The sequence below is a fragment of the Rhinolophus hipposideros genome, assembly GCF_964194185.1.
Source record: "Rhinolophus hipposideros genome assembly, chromosome: 5".
Taxonomy (NCBI): domain Eukaryota; kingdom Metazoa; phylum Chordata; class Mammalia; order Chiroptera; family Rhinolophidae; genus Rhinolophus; species Rhinolophus hipposideros.
In genome coordinates, this window is record NC_138051.1 from 79,802,272 (window position 1) to 79,820,879 (window position 18,608).

The 18,608-nt window shown below is 45.6% G+C and overlaps 1 protein-coding gene across 2 annotated transcripts in view; it reads left to right on the forward strand.

Annotated features, from left to right (window-relative positions):
* The window catches only part of IFT43 (intraflagellar transport 43), a 74,987-nt gene that overhangs the window by 18,688 nt on the left and 37,691 nt on the right, over positions 1–18,608 (forward strand). For both annotated transcript variants that reach the window (XR_013993356.1, XM_081048608.1), the window contains exon 3: positions 7,951–8,015. Coding sequence is in view for 1 of the 2 variants with exons in the window: in XM_081048608.1 (XP_080904734.1) it covers positions 7,951–8,015 (65 nt within the window). In the remaining variant the exon portion in view is untranslated. The remainder of the gene's footprint in view (positions 1–7,950; positions 8,016–18,608) is intronic.

The window sequence follows — 18,608 nt, forward strand, 5'->3', positions numbered from 1 at the left end:
CTTCTCGGTGCAGGCAACGTGAAAGTGTTTCTCTCTCTTCAGGGAAGCTGCCATAGGTAAGAGGTGGATCCCTGGAACGCAACTTGTGCAAGGCAGTCCCAAATAGAAGGCCGTGCCGTGTTTGCCTACCCAGTACTTGCCATTGTCTCAACCCGAGGCGTTAAGGAGTTTTTCCTCCAAAGCCTGCATTTTATTACGATCATTATTTCAGATACATAATACATAGCTGCTGTCACTATCATTTATTAAGTGTTGGCTCCATGCCAGAGATGGTTCCCAATGTTTACAAGAGACCTGCAGGGGGCTCATGACCCTTCTCCTTTTACACTGGAGGAAAAGAAGGCTTAGTGAAGATGTGACTAGCCCAGGGCTACACGGCTGTTAGAGAAAGTGACAGTTCTAGAATTGGAACCCAGCCAGGACTGTCCCTCCTTCCCCCCCACCCTGGCATCTCCTCCCAACCCCCACCTACCTTTAAAACTAGAGCTTTTTCCTTCTTTCTGGCAAACTCTCTTCTCCCACCGCCCCTTACCACCCCACCCCCCACTTTAGTCACTCCTTCTTCAAAGTTACCACACTGTTGGTATGAGGACAATATCTTGTGACACGCAGCGAAGACACAGCTACGTTCCAAGCACAGAGACGTATGTTGAATTCAACCTAACAGTTTGGCACAAACTGTTACAGTTTGTTTTGGGCATCACTTTTTAATCCACTTTGCCCTTAACCTTTCCGTCTGCTTGCCTCGCTGATGAGATAAAAGGTTAGTCCAAGCTGTTTTCTGTTCCTCCTATCTTACTGAACGCATCATCAGTGGATACAATTGTCAGTATTTTGCCATATTTGCTTACATGATAATTTATAAAATATTTAAACATATGCATTTATGGCTCATATATATTATATTTTGCTGAATTATTTCAAAGCAAACATCATGACAGGTCCCTTAAATACTTCAGCATATATCTCTAAAAAAAATAGGAACATTCTCCTAGAAATCTACTTTTCCACACCTAAATAGTATTCACAATTCCTTAATATCATCTATTACTCAGTCCATAATTCATTTCTCCCACTTGTCTCCAAAATGTCTTTTATGGCTATTTTTTTTTTTTCCAAACAAGGATCCAATCAAGAAACACTCCATTATTTAGAATAGTCCCCTGCCGCCCCCCCCGCCCCCCCCCACACCTTTTTAATGGTATTGACTTTTTGAAGGGCTTGGGCCGGTTGTTGTATAGCGTTTCCCTCATGCTGGTTTTGTCTGATTCTTTCTTCCTAGTGTCGTTGAACTTCTCCTCCATCTGATTTCCAGCTTACTGGAAGGCTTGATTAGATTCCCGCTGAATGTGGTGAGAATTTTTCCCGGATGGCGCGGTGCGCTTCCAGCGGCAGCACACCCTGTCCCACTGTCAATGCTGCTAACGTTTGGTCACTGAGTTAAGGCGGTGATAGCTCTCTCTATTGTTAAGGAACATTTCTCCCTTGTAACAGGCACGTGATGTAAGGGGTGATTTTTTTTTTTTTTTCGGCACCATGAGAATGTGCATTTCCCCATCAATTAGTCTTTCACCTAATGGCTTTAGCATCAGTCGATGGTCAGGTTTCTTTCTTATACTTAAAATAGATCTTTCATTTTGGTATGTCTATTTCAGCTAAAAAGAGATGTGTTTACTCATTGGGGTTCTTGGATGGTCCATTACCTTCTATGACCTCGTAAATCTATGAGGGGAAACTCAGGTCTATAATGACTCAGTTGTCAGACCCAAGGTTGAGGCAGGAGGGAGAAATTGGCAAGCTGGAACTGTGTGGAGTGGCTAGATTTGAGGAATAAGTGCCAGGTCCCGCAGTGTATGCAAGTATTAAGAAGCATTAGTCTTCTCTCTCCTCCAGCAGATAAGAACAACTTTCTTGGATCTTTCAAGTGGCTGGAGAAAGGAAGGGAGGTTTGTTTTCAGCCAGTAATCAAGGTTTGAACATGGGAGCTGTTTTGCTCATGGAAGCTGGAAGACGGGTGGGTGTGAAGTTTGCCGTGGATCTTAACTGTCTTTTCTGTTGGTAATTTATGCGTGTGTTTGGACTGGCTTTTTGAAGCAGGTTGCAGTTTGGATTTGGACTGACTCATACTGTGAGATTTCTCTAGGACTTGTGAGAGTGTGTGAGAAGCTTCTAAACTCAAAAGGCTCCTTTTTTGGCACTGCAGCATCTTTTCTATTTTGGCATCTTAAGAATCTGGGGGAACCATATAAAGATCAGAAACAAGTCTGGCCCAAAAGTCTCCCTCTGACTTGGTAATTCCAGTTAGTTGAATCCTGTCCCATTCGGATGAGACCATATAAAGAGGCTGTTTCCTGAATTTCCCGCTCTCTGCCTATCACAGGCTCCTTTTTGTAGAAAGCTGGTATTTCAGGACTGCAGCCACTGGTCACGTGCTTCCCACTCTTTACTCGCAGTCATTGCTGCCCCCTGTTTATTTTTGGAGAGAACACATTTTTGCTTCTCTTCTGGAGCTATGCAGGGTCCTGCCCCCTTCCGTCCATCAGGCGGCAGTGAGCTCATTTCCCACACTGGGAGACCTGACTCTGGCTTTCAGGAGAGAGCAGGAGGGATACACTGCCTTAGGGCCACCATCACCCAGTCCTATTTCTGTCCCTTCTGGTGTTGTACATTTTAAGACTCTTGCTTTTTTTAAAACAAGTTTGGCTAATGTTACCTGGCAGTAAATCTGCCAAAATTGGAAGTAATTTTCCCAGCAGATGACTTGGGGCTGTGTCTCTGAATTTCAGAAGCAAAGCAATTTAAACAATACCCCAGAACTAAAGAATATATCAGGCCTTCTTTCTGGCTTGTAAGATCAGTTGAGCTTTACTCTCTCACACATCCTGTGATTTTTTTTTTTTTTTTTTTTGGTTTTTGTTTTTCTTTTTTTCCTTCCTCCCTCATAGCGGGACAGCAAACAGATTTCTGCCAAAGTCATAACTCAAACAGACTGATAATGTCTTCCCAAGTGCTTGGTTAAGGAGGATTCTGGAGTTGGTGTGCACCATGAAAAAAAATGTCACGACTGTCTTAGCCTGCCCAAAGTTTTCGTATCTAGTTTCAAGGATCGAACAAGAATCAATTCCCTTTCCTTTAAATGCCCAGGCCATTACGCAGAACATTCAGAACACAGAGAACTCAGACACACAAGATCCGAGGAAAAATAAACCATACGTTCGTGTGTGTTCTTGTCCTACCCACACCTGATGGGCAGGAGAGGGAAGGGTCCATGGCCCAAATGAAAGGATCCACGACTAAAGGGTTTCAGTTTCTCACCACTGCAGGTGGGGACTGGGGTTCGGACATCGAGCTGGGGAGGGCACCCAGGTCCCCCAACGTCCCCCAGCATCTGATCTGTTATGACATGGCGCAGGGCAAACACAGCAGTTCTGGCAGCTGGTCCTAAAAGGAGCAACAGTCATGTCCTGGCCTCGGAGTGTGGACGGTGTTTCAGACCACCCTGGGGACAGCCATGGGGCTCTTTCTGAAACAGGGCTAACTAGGTATCTAGATGTCATCACAGCTCTGAAAGAGAGTATCCAGGCATATAGGGGCTGGACTGTCCATGCAAAAGAGCCTTTTAAAGTGTATTGCTAAATGCCGGTCATCCGCTTACTTTTCAAACAGATCGTTGGCACCTAATTTCAAACTACTGCATTATGATCAAGTTACAGCAGCTTCCACTTGCAGCCTGCCTGGTACAAGAATGGATGCTGAGACACTCAGACTCCCGGAGTTTCCCAGGGTGCTCTCCAATATGATCAGGGAACAGCATTTCCTATAGGCTGAGTGTTACATGCCATCCTGCACCTTGTATCTGGTTGCTCCCGAAATGCTTTCCTTATCATCTCTGCTTATCCTTCCAATCCAGGGCCAGCCCACTTTTCCGATAAGGCTTCTTTGACCACTCGTCCTCACCACTTCCCGAGTTGGTGCAAGTCTGTTTAGCCTTCAGTTACGTATTACAAACTTATATCTGCTTGTCAGAGCACTGTCTTAGTGATGTCCAAGGAGAAAGTGGCCCCATAAAAACCACCAAAGGTGACAAGAAAACTGCAAGATTCAGTGGAACTCCCCATGGCTGAGGGAGCCCTCAGCTTCGCCTTTGGACCCGGGATGCCGCCTCTCTCTGGAAGGGCTCCCAGTACCTCCATCTCTGATGCCTGTCTCCCACTTCCACTGTGGCCTCTTAAGTTTCAGATTAAACCTGATGTCCGATCACATAGGTTTCAAACACCCTGCATTCTGCCTCGCTTCTCAGCCTTGCTGAACTGGGGTAATATTTGAGGACAGGGACGACATCTTGCTTTCTTTAACTCCGCTGGTGCGCATTGGACAGTGCCCAGCTCCCCACCTAGGCAACAAAGTTGCATACTGGGGAAGAGCTTTTATAACTTGGTAATAGTGGTTAAGTAAGCCTGACTTATCCAGACAAGATATGTGTGTGTGGCCATAATAAGACTTCATGGTGGAGAGTATTTACAAAAGAAATTTCTTATCCTTGAACTCAGAGTACTAAATCATGACCATGAGGATTCCCCTTCAGGAGAGAGACGTCTCCCACCAAATGCCCAAGCCCTGCCTTGCAGACATGAAGTTCTGCCTGCTCTCCCATCTCCCATCCAGATGCCTCAGCACTCCCTCCTGAGGTTGGCCAAGACTCGCAGGGGAGCACAGGGACAACCATAACCCTTCTCTGCTTTGTGCAGAGAATTTCTTTGTAACTTTTCCCAGGAAGCTCAATGAAAAGTAGCGTACATAGTTTGTATAACATACGTCAAATCCTGGTCTTTGGTCATTAATGTAAAAAAAAACCACTCTGATTCTGGAACTAGTTGTTAATGCTATTTGATGTGGAGGAGTGACTGTTACTTGGTGATCTTTTTGTTTTTGTTGATATAAGAAGGTCCAAACCGGAAGAGAACTTTTCTAAGAATTTGTTTGAGTCAAACTGATGACAGTTGCTGGGAAGCAAGATCTCAAATGCTCTGGAGAATGAGTCTTGCAGTTTATTTTATACACGGAATTGAGGGAACGTAAGGAAGGTTATATGAAGGTGGGAGAAAGCAAGGTACAGGATAGTTAACAAGGTGATGTGGTCTCGTGAGGGTGGTTATGCTCTGTAGGGGTCTGGAAAAGAGGATTGCTTCTGGCATTTCACAGGCACGTGAACCTAGATGAACAATGGACAGGGTTTGCTTAGAAACCGTTTATTAAAGAAGTCGTAGGCCTGGGGTGTGATTACCCACCATGACCTGCCCAGTTAGGGATTTATGAGCAGATCACCTTGAGGTTGCTTTCTGTTAGATTTATTACAGCACCCCTTTTTTGTCCATTGCTGTCCTAATTTAGCAGCTGGTGCCATTTCGTAAGGGGAAGAATATGAGAGAAAATGTGTCTTTGTGTTACCTCTAGGCAGAAAGGATTTTCACTCATCCTTTCAATAGCCATGGCTCCCTGGGGTTTGTGGTTAAAGAAGAGAAGGCCCATTGTTTTGGTTTTTAGAATTTTAAGAAATTTTATTAACCATGTGATGTCTGTTAGTAGTCAACGTGATAGCTCAGGCCAGACTTAATGGAGTCTTTTTTTTTTCTTTTCTTTTTTCAACTTCTTAAATGGCAGTTTAAATTATAAAACAAAAACATACAGACAACCACTGTATGGCCAAACAAAACATGTGGTTACTAATTTGTGATCTTCAGCTGCAGGAATTCACATTATCACAAGATGGTCCTATCCTTGAGGAAAGAAGTGTGGAAGTTACCTGCAAAAGCACACGGGTGGTTTAAAGCCATACTAGTTTAAAACATCCTCAAGGGGTCTGGTCTGGTTCAGTTCAGTTCTCCCTAAGGTGAATGCCTGACCCACCGTCAGAGCTCAGCCAGACAACGTTCTTGGTCTCTGCTTATGCATAACTTTGGCTTGTGGTAGTTTGGGTCATTCTGACTCCAACTGGTCCTTATATTTCCAGTGCTCAGAGCAATCTGAACAGCCTGACCTCCGAGCTTCAATTCCAGATTCCTGGCACAGAGAATTCGATGGTTTCTAACTGGCTCAGACTGGTGCACCCCCGGTTCAGTCCACTGTGTCTAGGGAAGAAGGGTCATAGGATATAAGGCTTCCCTTCTAGCCCCGTGATGGGCGAGTGTGGGGTGGCAGGGACACCAAACAGGATGTGTGGCCTGGGAAGTGAGAGTGGGACCACTTGGTCCATCCTCTTTGGATTCCTCCCCCGAAAAACCAACAACAGCTCCTTCTTCACATCTACATTTTTGTCATTTCTGAGATGTACAGAGAGAGCCCCCAAATAGCTCCATTACCTGCCTCTAGCATAGAAAACTCAACTTTTTCTCTAACGTACTTCGCAGGAGCTAAGTTGGATACAGGCATTCCAGGACTTGGCTGCTGCTTCGTCAGTCATTTCCAGCAGGTTCAGCCTCCCCCCAGAAAAAGGCCCCGTACGTACATGGAGCACATCCCTGGCAGGCTGGGGTGCCCCTGGAGTGCTACTAGAGAAGCAGGAAAGAAAGCACATCTTGGTGCGAAAATATCCAAAGTGTAAAGAAAGGTATTTTGGCATGTTGAGGGAGTGTTTTCTTAAAAAGTTTTAGGTTAGGCCTTAAGCAACAGACTTAAAGAACGTTGGAGTGACACATTTAGTTTCGGGGTCAGCAGACCACATCCTTCCCACCAAATTTGGCCCGCTGCTTGTCTCTGTCAAGTTTTATTGGACACAGTTACACCCATTTGCTTCCTTACCATCAGTGGCTGTTATCGCCCTGCAGTCTGAGAGTAGAGGGGTTGCAGCAGACCATGTGGTCCACAGAAATCAGAAATAGTGACCACCTAGCCCTTCATGGAAATGTTTGCCCTCCCCCGCTTTAGTCCATTTATCTTAAGTGTCTCCTTAGACTAAGAGCAACAGTTATGAGTATGTGAAGTTCTTGGGGGAGAACAAGGCATTTCAAAAACTATCTAGTTGTATGTTGGGTAATTCAAAATAGAAAATGTTCTTTGCTCTTTTACCTAACTTGAGTGACTGAGTGGATTGCTGGATGTTCCTTTGGTATTTGTAATAGGAACAGGCGGGACAAGCATTCCTGCACTTGGGTCTCTGAATGTATCCATTGCAGGTGATGCTTCCTGCCCAAATAATCTGAGATTTTTTTTAACTCACCAGTTTAGATTATCTTTTAAGCAAGCCTCTCTCTTATATCTTTATTTTATTCCTTTTCTGTTTATAAAAGTAGTATAAGTTGATTATAAAAGAAATTTGGAAAATGCCCAATAGTACAAGAAGGAACATAAAAATTTCCCATAATTCTATTACTGGAGTCCCCTTTCACTCATGTCCTTAGAGCTAATTAACACTAGATATTAGGAATTTAATCATCTTTTCACAAAATCAGAAGCATATACCTATGGTTTAGCAACATGTGTCGAAAATTTAATATATATTGAACCTTCTCATATCATTCTTCTTTTTAGCATAGTTTTTCATTATTGCATAGTATTTTCACTTGTGTGTTCCGTGATTTACTAAATTTTTTATTGCTGTCTGTTTTGGTTTCCAATTCTGTATTCATGATTCACAGATGGCATTATGTTTCTCTCTGATTATTTGCTTGGGATAAACTTCCTTGGATTAGAATCGCTGGCTCAAAAAGTGTGAGCATTTATTTCTAAGACTTTCAGTAGACATTGCCGAATTACCCTCCAGATCTGGCCAACTGAGGCACCCAGCAGATGAGTATGACAGCAGCCAGATTTTCATAGTAAAATTGAAAGGTTACCCTGTATTTGAAAGGTTTTGATAGGTTGCATGTTGCTTTAGGCGACTTTGACCTCGGCCACGGCTCACTTGAATGCACATGTTGAGTGACTATTATTTCGGCTTCTCTTTCCTTGCAGGCTCCCCCTCCCAAGCCACCCCGCCGCCAAGGAGGCTGGGCAGATGATTCCATGAAGGCTTCAAAGTGAGTGCCAGCAGCTCGTGGGAGGTGTGGGCGGGGTGCTTTACTCCTGTGCTCTGCTCTCATTTTTATAACAGTTTATTGAGATGTGCTTCTTATACCTTACAATTCACCCATTTAAAATGTACAGTTTAGTTGTTAATATATTCACAGACTAGACCAATTTTAGAACACTTTCGTCACACCCTCCCCCCACAAAGAAGCCCTGTACCTGTTAGTAGTTACTTCCCATGTGCCCCCAACCTCCCAGGCCTAGGCGACCACCAGTCAGTCTGCTTTCTGTCTCTGTGATTTGCTTATTTTGGACATTTCATAGAAATGGAATCATTATGTTGTGGTCCTTTATGACTGACTCCTTTCACTCGGCATAATGTTTTCATAGTTCATCCATATTGTAGCATTCTGTGTCATCCTTAAAGTAATTTTCTAAACAGAATAGAATTGCCTATTAGTAACTGCTAGATGACAAATCATTTTGGTCTTTAATCCCTTGCACTAAGTCTTAGGTAAAAGGTAAACCAAAACTACACCAATGGGATTTACTACACCGATGGGATAGCCAACTATCCACTTTAACAACTTAAGATATACTCAGCAAGGGAATTTCTTTTTCTCAAAGAATACACGTTAGTCTTGTTCAGAATTTCCATCAAGCAATTTTTGCCTTCAAAATTGCACTATAAAAATACACACACTCTCACAAACACACCTTTTTCCCCCCTGAATCATTTGAAAAGAAGTTTCAGTTGTTACGATATTTCTCCTCTAGATACTTCAGCATGCATCTCTAAAGATTAAGGACATCCTCCAAATAATCATAGTAAAAATGATCACATCTAAGAAATTTCATAATGATTTAATAATACTTAATATGTAGTTTAAATTTCCCCACTTGTCCCAAAAAGGTCTTTTATAGCTCTGGGACCCCTTTAGCATGCTCACATTGTGTTTGGTAGTTATGTCTGTTTTCAGTCTCTTCATCTAAAATAATTCCAACCCCCAGCCATCTCCACCTATACAGTGACTTTTTGGAAGAATCCAGGCTAGTTGTCCTGTAAAATGTCCCATATTTTCCATTTCTCTGGTTGACTCTTCATGATTGATTCAAATTAAAGCTTTTTGGCAAGAACAAGTGATATTATTTTATTTTTATCGTATCAAAATGGTATAGAAAGATATACTTAGAGGTATCTCATTCCCATCCTTATTCCCTCTACCTCATTCCCATTCACCCCTTATCAGTAGTCTCTTAATTCATTTCTGATTTATCCTTCCTATACTTCTTTTTGCAAAAAATAAGCATGTATGTGTAAATATAAAAATGTATCCTTCTTGGTTTCTACATAGTTAGATTCAGCAAACTGTGGCCTACACCAGCTGCCTGTTTTTAGAAATCGTTTTATTGGAACGCACCCACACCCTAAATCTAACTTGTAAAATTTAGATTTCTGATCCGTGTGGAATTAATGTCAGTGTGCGGTAAGACGTATGGAGCTAGTTTTATGTTTTTCTAAATGGCTTTTGTCCCAGCACCATTTATTTAAAACTCCATCTTCCCCCCAGTGAATTTAGAAGCCACGTTTACCATATTCTACATCTGTGTATGTACCTGAGTCTACTTTGGACTGGTTACTCTGTTCCATTGGTCTTTCTGTCCATTCATATGCCATTAAGTACCACACTGTTTCCTTTACTGAATATAACACTACGTTTTTGGGTTAACTAAGAACAAGAAGATGACTTTGAAATGTAGATCTCATGTACTAGTGAGAGTCTTAAAGAGGAGCCCCATTTTTCTAAGTTATTAGGGCATTTTAGTGCTTTTCATATCTGGAATTTATTTTGAAATATGGAAATGAGGCAAATCGTATATCTGCTCCTTAGAGAACAAAAGAGAATCTCAAGTGTTTACTCTTCAATGGATATATTAAAAGATTTTTCCAAATGAAATCAGTTTCCCGTTGGAGAGAGATGCTTTTCCGTTTCATGTGTTACTTTTCAAGGGATCACTTGCTTGGCTTCTCAGTCTGTGGCCTAGTTCTGACCTTTCTGAATGTTGGTGTACCCAGGGCTCATCCTTGAACTTCCTCTTTTCTCTGTCACTCACTCTTGGCGTGATCTCAACGCAGTCTTGGGAGTCTGACTATCACACACTGATGAGTCCAAAATGTCTATGTCCAGCCCATGAACATGCAGTCGTCCACGTTTCCACCTGCACGCACAACTCAATCCTAACACATCCACATGGGTCCTCTTCATTTCTACGCCTTCTGCTCCCTCCCCTAACCTGTGCCCCCTAAAATCTTCCCCAGATCGACGTAAATGGTGACCCCATCCTCCCTGTTATTCAGACGATACACTTTGGCATCATCCCAGACTCCCCTCTTTATCTCCACTCCCGTTCAGTCTCTCAGCAAACCGTGTTCAGTCTCCTCTGCCAGTGCCCGGCTACAGCCACCACCAGGTCTAGCACTGACTCACATGAGAGCCTCCTGTCCCCCTTTCACCCTTGCCTCCCTCAGTCTTACCGCCACAGAGGTGAGATCAGTTCACTTGTCTGCTCAGGACCCTGCAGTGGTTCCTCTCCCAGTCAGAGGAGACCACAGTCGTCACCGTGGCTTACGAGGCTGTGCGTGACCTCCCTGTGTATAAAGCAGCACCCTTGTCCCTCCGTGTTCCCTATCACCTGCCTTGTGTACCTGCCATCCATGCATACGTGCGGCTGTGTACACACACACACACACATACACACACACGCACCGTCTTTTTCTCTCTGCTGCAACATGAGCTTCATGAGAGGAGACGTACTCTTATTTGCATACCTCTGGTACCTCAGACAGTGCCAGTCCATAATAAGCACTCGGGGATCACTGAACACATGAGTGATCAGAGCAGTGTTTTTGATCGATCACTTTGCTATCAGTGGGAAGCTTGGCAGACCTGCTGGGAAGGTAACACTGTACGAAGGATAAGAGCCTGCACTGGGGCAGTGGTGGGAGCACGGATCGGAGAGGAGATGTGGAGACGTTTTGGAGGTAGAGTTAACAGAAGTGCTGTTGGTTGAAAGCAGGGCAAAGGGAGGGGCTGAAGGTCACTGCCAGGTGCCTCGCTTCGTGACTGGTTGGGTCCTGGTGCCGTCAGATAGGGCATGCAGGAGGAGGGGCCTGATTGGGGGCTGGCAGGGGTCCATGCTGATAATTTCCAGTTTTGGAGTCTAGAAGAGAGGGCAAAAAGAGGTGCAATTTGAGTCATCCACACAAAGAGAAAACAAGAACAGAGCCTTCAGTTTGGCTGTTTGGAGGCCACTAGGGCCTTGGAGAAGGTGGTTACTGTGATTTTCGTTGGGGCAGAAGCCAGATTACAGTGGGCGGAAGAGGAAGTGAGAAGTGAGGAAATGGGGACAGTCATGTAGGTGACTGCTCTGAGGAAGAAAGGAAAGAGAAGGGACAGTATTTGGAAGGGGACATCTGTGTTGAGAATCGTGCGTGTGTAACACCTGGGCAGAAAGTGAGTCCAGATGAAACGGCAGATTTGAAGGTGTTGGATCCTGGAGGAGGGATAGGATAAGACCTTCCAAGAGAGGCCAGTTAACTTTGGACAAGATGATGTGGGGACATTTTTCCTCTAGGATAGGAGAAAGCTTGGAAAGGCTTGGTTAGTTATCAAGAAAGCTGGAGAAGAACAGGGCATTGTGGGAATTTCATTTTGGATTGGCCTCTTTTTTTAATTTTTCAAAGTAGGAAAGCAGACTGACTGTTGAGCTTGTTGAAGTGAAGGAGAGCTGGCATCTGGAGGCAAGCAGCACAGAGGTGAAACAGAAAGAAGAAAGGAGGCTGACAAGGGGTCAGAGAGGCAGAGTGGGCTCCCCCGAGGCTCTGCCCTGTGAAGGCTGCAGAGCAGGCACTCAGCTGTTTGCAGAGCGCTTCCCGCCCTGCCAAAGCGTGGATTTGAATTGGGGAGATGAGGCATGTTCATTCGCAAACATCAGGAATGACAGAAGGAGCACGTTGTAAGTGAGAATTGAGTGACATGGTTGACACTGGCAATGTGACCTCAGAGGAAAAATGTCCCCACATCATCTTGTCCAAAGTTAACTGGCCTCTCTTGGAAGGTCTTATCCTATCCCTCCTCCAGGATCCAACACCTTCAAATCTGCCGTTTCATCTGGACTCACTTTCTGCCCAGGTGTTACACACGCACGATTCTCAACACAGATGTCCCCTTCCAAATACTGTCCCTTCTCTTTCCTTTCTTCCTCAGAGCAGTCACCTACATGACTGTCCCCATTTCCTCACTTCTCACTTCCTCTTCCGCCCACTGTAATCTGGCTTCTGCCCCAATGAAAATCACAGTAACCACTTTCTCCAAGGCCCTAGTGGCCTCCAAACAGCCAAACTGAAGGCTCTGTTCTTGTTTTCTCTTTGTGTGGATGACTCAAATTGCACCTCTTTTGGCCTCTCTTCTAGACTCCAAAACTGTGGAAATTATCAGCATGGACCCCTGCCAGCCCCCAATCAGGCCCCTCCTCCTGCATGCCCTATCTGACGGCACCACGACCCAACCAGGGAGTCCCTTGCAGAGAGGATGAGCGTCAAGCGGGGTGAATGCTGATGGTCAAAGAGAATCTGAGGAGAGTATTTTGTTCAAGGGTTGGTGTAGGCATAAGTGCTGGGGGAGTCGGGATCAGTTCCTTATTGTCAGTCTGGTTGGAGTGGAGAAGTCACTGAAAAGTCGTGTATGCTCTTTGGAAGTTCCTTTGGGGCGATGATATAAGGCACGCTGCCAGGCACCTGTGTGAGTCAGTTTGGGCTGCTACAACAGGGTACCATCGACTGGGTCATGGAAACGTCATTGATTCTCACAGTGCTGGAGGCTGGGAGTCTGAGGTCAGGTGCCTGTTCCTGGTTATGTCCTCACACGGTCTTCCTTGGTGTGCGCACGCACAGAGAGAAAGCGCGCTTGCGTCTCGTCCTCATTTTATAAGGCCACTAATCCTATCACGGTTCTGCCCTCGTGACCCAATCACCTCCCAAAGGCCCCACCTTCAAACACTTGTCACATGGGGATTAGGTTTCAACATGGGAATGGGGGACGGGTAGACATTTCATCCACAATGTAATGCTCACTGTACTCTGCCAGGTAGGTGTCTCCCCCGCAGGGAGGGTGGGACGAGGAAAGTGAGGCTTACAGCGGCCTATGTCTATGTTGTCACCAGGGGGAAGTAGAAGGGCTGTTCACAGATCTGACTGGGACCCCACAGCCAAGGGACGTGAGTTTCTGGGATACCTTTGTTCTGTTTGCAGTAAGAGCAAGCATGTGTCACTACCTCACCGGCTAGAGGTGTTGGGGGCCAGAACTCAAACACTCACTCCTAACCTGCAGGAAAGAGCTCAATTCAGGAATTGCCTCACACCTGGGATCACTAGCTGTCCCTTCTCCTGGCACCCTGGTCATTGCTGTGCCAAAGATTCCATCCTGGAGCCAGGCTGTCTTCGGCTCTGAAGTTGCCTACGGTGGGTCACTGGTTTGGCCATGGGGAATGGAGTGGAATGAGAGGCAAGCAGACTTGGCAAAGAGAGGAAGGAAGGGTAGTCTGATTAAGTTTTGTCTCAAAGTGTCTGTTTTTGGGTTTGTCCCTGCATTGGTCTGCAAGGGAATGAGGCAAGTAATGGCCCCTCAGGGACACCCAGGACTTTGCTCTCAATGTCAGCCGTCATTTTCAATCACCCTCTCCCTCCCAGCCATTAATTTTGGCCCAGGATCATGGGGACTTGTCCATCTATCACTCCTAATTGACACTAAATGATCTGTCAGTTTATTGATGAACGGCAGGAGTGGAATTGTCACAATATATTTTACTTTCTAACAACTCCTCCTGACAATTTTACCTTGTCCATCTCACTCTCCTCACATAAATCTCCATTGGCTGCTCATTCCTTCTCATGGGCTGTTCTGGTGCCAGCCTCTTCCACACCATCTGCACGCGTCAAGGACATCAAGATGGTGGTAGAGCAGCCGCGCGCTCGTCCTGACGTTGCCCCCTTCCCTCCTCCTCCTCTCTCTCCCCCTTTTTTTAATGGCATTGATGTTCTAAGAATACTAAAGGGCTTCTGTCCTCTCCCTCTGTGTCATTGCCATACCAGAGTGTCTTTACCTTCCTGTTACCAGCGAGCAGTTAAATTCTTATTAGGTTACAAAAGTGTGAGAGGCAAAAACTCACAGAGCTGCCGGGCTCCGAGACCTGTAAGCGCAGTTGCAAATGCGCGTTTTGTCTTCCTACCCCAGTCTGTTATAGGCTGCCCATGGCCACAGAAGTCAGTGGCTTAGAAAGGAGGCGCAGAGGGTGGCTTAGCGGGCGCCTCCCCACAGGGGTGCTGTGTGCTGCACCGTGGGTGCAGGTGTGCCAAGGTGTGAGCGCTCTGCCCTTGGCCCTGCCAGGCCTTAGGCTGGTCAGCTGTCAACGTGAGCAGTCTCGTCCACCCACCCATTTTTTTATTCAAATATTGCTTCTAAGTGTCCCAGGTCTTGAAAAAGATGGGGAAGGAAGCACAGGGTTTGTAGTTATTTAGTCTTAAGAATGTGTCCATATGGACATGAAAAGCCCTTTATCTTTTGTGAGGCCGAGGATGAGCTTGTGCAGTGTGTGTGTGTGTGTGTGTGTGTGTGTGTGTGTGTGTGTGTGTGTTGCATGTGACACTGTTGAGAAGGGAAGGTCTTAGGTAGCTAATTGTGCTTCCATTTCCAACAGCTGTCCCCAGGCTTAGGCGCCATGTCCCTGTTTCTGTGGCTTTTGGAAATGCTCACGAGACCTCCTTGTTTCTACCTGCATTTACCCTTTTTCTCCATGTGGCTTCCAAGTGTGGCAAATTCAGAGAAGATGGCTTCAGGGTCAAGGGACAGGGCTCCCCAGAGAGGAAGTTTTTGCTTTGCTCTCAACTTATGGACAGAAAGATGGTAGAGGAAGACCTAGATAAGTTTTTATTTTAGTGAACTTAGAGAATTCACCTTTTTAAAAAAGAATTAAAATTTAATTGTATTGTTTATTGCTGTCAATCCTATCTCTTTGGTAGAATCTGAAGACGAATAAATTGTACCTAAATTGTGTATATTGAAATAACTGGTGAAAAATAAGTCTCCTCACTGAAGTAGGGAAAAGCGTGGGATGTGTCAAGATCATTCTAGCCTTAGGCCTTTTCTGTCTCCAGACACGTGTTGCTTTGGTAGCTGTCAGGTGACGAGGAATGAGGACAAGGGATGGCTAATGGTGGCTCTTAGCTGAGCTGAGCTGCCCTTTCCTACTCAGCCCTGAAGGTGCATAGCATGGGGTCTCACTGAAAGCCCCCCACCAGGGGCAGAGGTAAAGGTCAGTTGCGCATGATCATTCTGCGGACATACGGACAAGCGCTGTCCCTGATGACAATATTCTGCCTGTTATAGGTCAAATAGGACTGATGTGACCGTGAAGCTCAAATGTAACTAAACTGAGAAACGTGAATCGTTTCATCAGGAGAACTATGAGGGAGAGATGGAGAGGCGGACACGAGGACAGTACAAATTCTGACGTTTTAGTCACTGTTTAACTTCATGTCATCTTTGGAGACATCAGAACGCTTAGTGAATTTTGAATTTATTTATTTTTAAACAAATAAAGATATAGACATGCCGTAGAACTCAAACGATGAAAAATGGTGGGATATGAAATGGAAGTTTCTCTCTCCCTGCCCTGTTCCCCCAGCTGCCCTCCTTGGAGGCAGCCACTATTCACCAGTGTTTTTGTGTTTCCTTCTAAAGAGACTCTATGCATTTCCGAAAATATAAGTTAATATATTCTTTTCTTGCCTCACACAATTGGCAATCTATTCCACATTTTTCTTTTATCATATAACAGTGTTTTTGCGTGATCTTTCTGAATTTCAGTGTAGAGTATAACTGCCTCATTTTTGAGGGCTACATAGTACTCCAAAAGTCCTAACTCAATAAAAGTCATCATGAGCAGACGATAGTTGTAACATTTTCCCAGGCTGAGAAAGTAGACTGCCAGTGTTTATTCATGGAATTGACGTAACTTGACCCTTTGGAAAGTATCAGAGGCTTTCGATATGGTATATATCCATCCCACAGGCTAGCGAATAAGTATGATGGCTGCATTGGCCTTTTTCTCGTTGAGGATTTGGGGGGCATTTTCATGCACCTCTGCTTGGATCGGCACATCCACAGTGATGGATGGTTCAGAGTAAGCAGAGATGTCCTATGTTATATTCATGGCAGTTTAGGGCCCTGGATAGCTTGTCTAGTGTCACAAAACCAATTTGCTTATGCAAATGACTAAATATGAAATAATTGGAATCGTGCAATTCTGTCAAGTGCCTCCCAATTGAAGGTGATAGCAGTCTGTTCTCATAAGCCCCACGTGGACTAGCATTTGGATACTTCACTTCCTCCTCTGAAAAGGGTAGCAGTCTTCCTGACAAGTGGCCCTAGCCAGTTCCCTCCCTGGAGCAGAGGTGAGTGCCTGATGCCTACGCAGGAGGGAATGAGTGCCTGACGTGACTTGGGATGAACTTGTTCCCTGTGTGCACCAGGAAAAGGACAGCTGAGGCCCCGAGGCCACATGGCATACAGGCTGTGTCTAAAGGCCTGAGTCAGCACTACTGCCCCCCATTTGCCTGGGGGCAGCCTGTGGGAGGCCTGCCAAAGGCTGCAGAGCATGGGCCCCGATCCTCATCCCCCAGGTGCTGCTCCCAGCTTCTTCACAGGCTTTCAGCTTTTCTTAACAAGTCAACTCACCCTTGAATTTTATTTGTGTAGTTGAAAACCAGGAGTGGTTCTAGAATGGGCTCTTGAATATTTACTTAGCAAGAGATGGCCTGAGAAGGCCTTGACTTTTGGCCCTTTGCATTTTCTAGTTTTGCAGAAGTGCCAATCTTCCTGTGACTAGAACTGGTCATTTCTTGGAGCCAGGGGCAGGATTGTCAAGTAGGAGAGTCTCTGAGAGTCAGGAGAGGCCTACAGAAGTACCCCTTAAATAACAGTTGCCAAAAAGTACAGCGTCCTGTGGAATATTCCTTTGTCCCTCTGATTATCACAGGGTGCAGCGGTCTTGAAACTAGAAGGTTAGAGCCAGTTTTGTCTAATCTGTCAGATACTGGTGTCTACAAGGGCTGGTCTGGGTTCTGTTTCAACCCCTCCACTGTTGAGAACTCAGTGGAAGCATATGTTTTAAATCAAGTCTTTTTCAGTTGTACAAACAAGCCAAGAGCACTTTAGTGATATACAAATTCATACGACACAAAGCTACCATCTCCTCTAAGCCTAGTCATCTCCTTAGAAGTACTAGTAAGTTTGTTGGTATCTTTTACCAACAATAGATATACAGCATATATTTTTACACAATAGATATACTTACATATATATGTGTCTGTGTGTGTACTATATATATACATATATATATATATAATACATACATAATTACATAAGTGGGGTCAGATTAATTATGTTCTGCTCCTTAATTTTTTTCATTTTTCATTTAATAGTACGCCCTTGGAGAGCTTTTAGTGCACATAGACTTGCCTTGTTTTTCTAACTGCTGCGTGATTATCCCTTGGCATGAATGCGCTGTTCCCCTGTTCGTGGGCATTTAGGTTGTTTCTAATTTTTATACCATTACCAACTCCCCTGATTTTAAAACATTGCTCATCTTTAGGAAATTTTTGGCATCGTCCTCTGATCCAGATTCTGCCTTCTGGGGCCACGCCGCAGACCGAGTGTGGACAGCCCACATACCTTGCCCAGCCCTCTTGTGGTAGAGATGGGAACACTCGCGCGCACACACACACGCACCATTTATTGTAGCTTTTGCGCTGGGCACTGTGCTAAGCACAGTTGTCTTACTTTATTCTCAAAACAACCCCAGTGAGGTAGGTGCTATCATTATCCCCGCTGACAGACGAGGAAACGGAAGTTCAGAAAGGTTACCTAACTCGCGCAGTCACACCACTAGTAAGTAGGCAGCAGGATTTGAACCCAGGTGAGTCCGCCGGTGGGGTCACGCTCCTGTCCTCTGTGGCGAGCCCTTGGCCCTGGGGTAGTGTTAGTGCCGCCTCCCGGGGAGCGCCTCAGCAGATTCCCCGAGGGCTAGCGACATGGCTCCAAACTGTCACCCTGCAGGGAGGCTAGCAGGGAGTGGGTGCATGGCCCACGCCCTTCTTAGCCTTCGCTGGCCTGCATGTCTGCAGAGCGAGGCTCCGGCCGGCTGCCCGACCCTGAGAAGAAGGTGAGTGCAAAGGATGCAGCCCGTACGCAGGGCCACGAGCCAAGGCCATGCCAGTCCTGCCATTAAAAGGCCTAATTAGGCTGGTCATTAAGTTCAATTAGGCATTGGAAACGCTCGTTCCTTCTAACCCTGCACTGCCCTCCAAGAACTGGAACCATTCCCAGGCAGCCAGCGAGGGGGTCGCTTCTGGGTGCTGGTGCCCTTGCAGCCCCGCCTCTGGTTCAGGCCTGTGCCTCCTTCGCGAGGTGAGGGCGGCGTGATCAGGAGGCCGTCAGCCCAGAGCGAGGTGCTCCGAGTGCATATTTGATAGGGCCAGCCGTCTG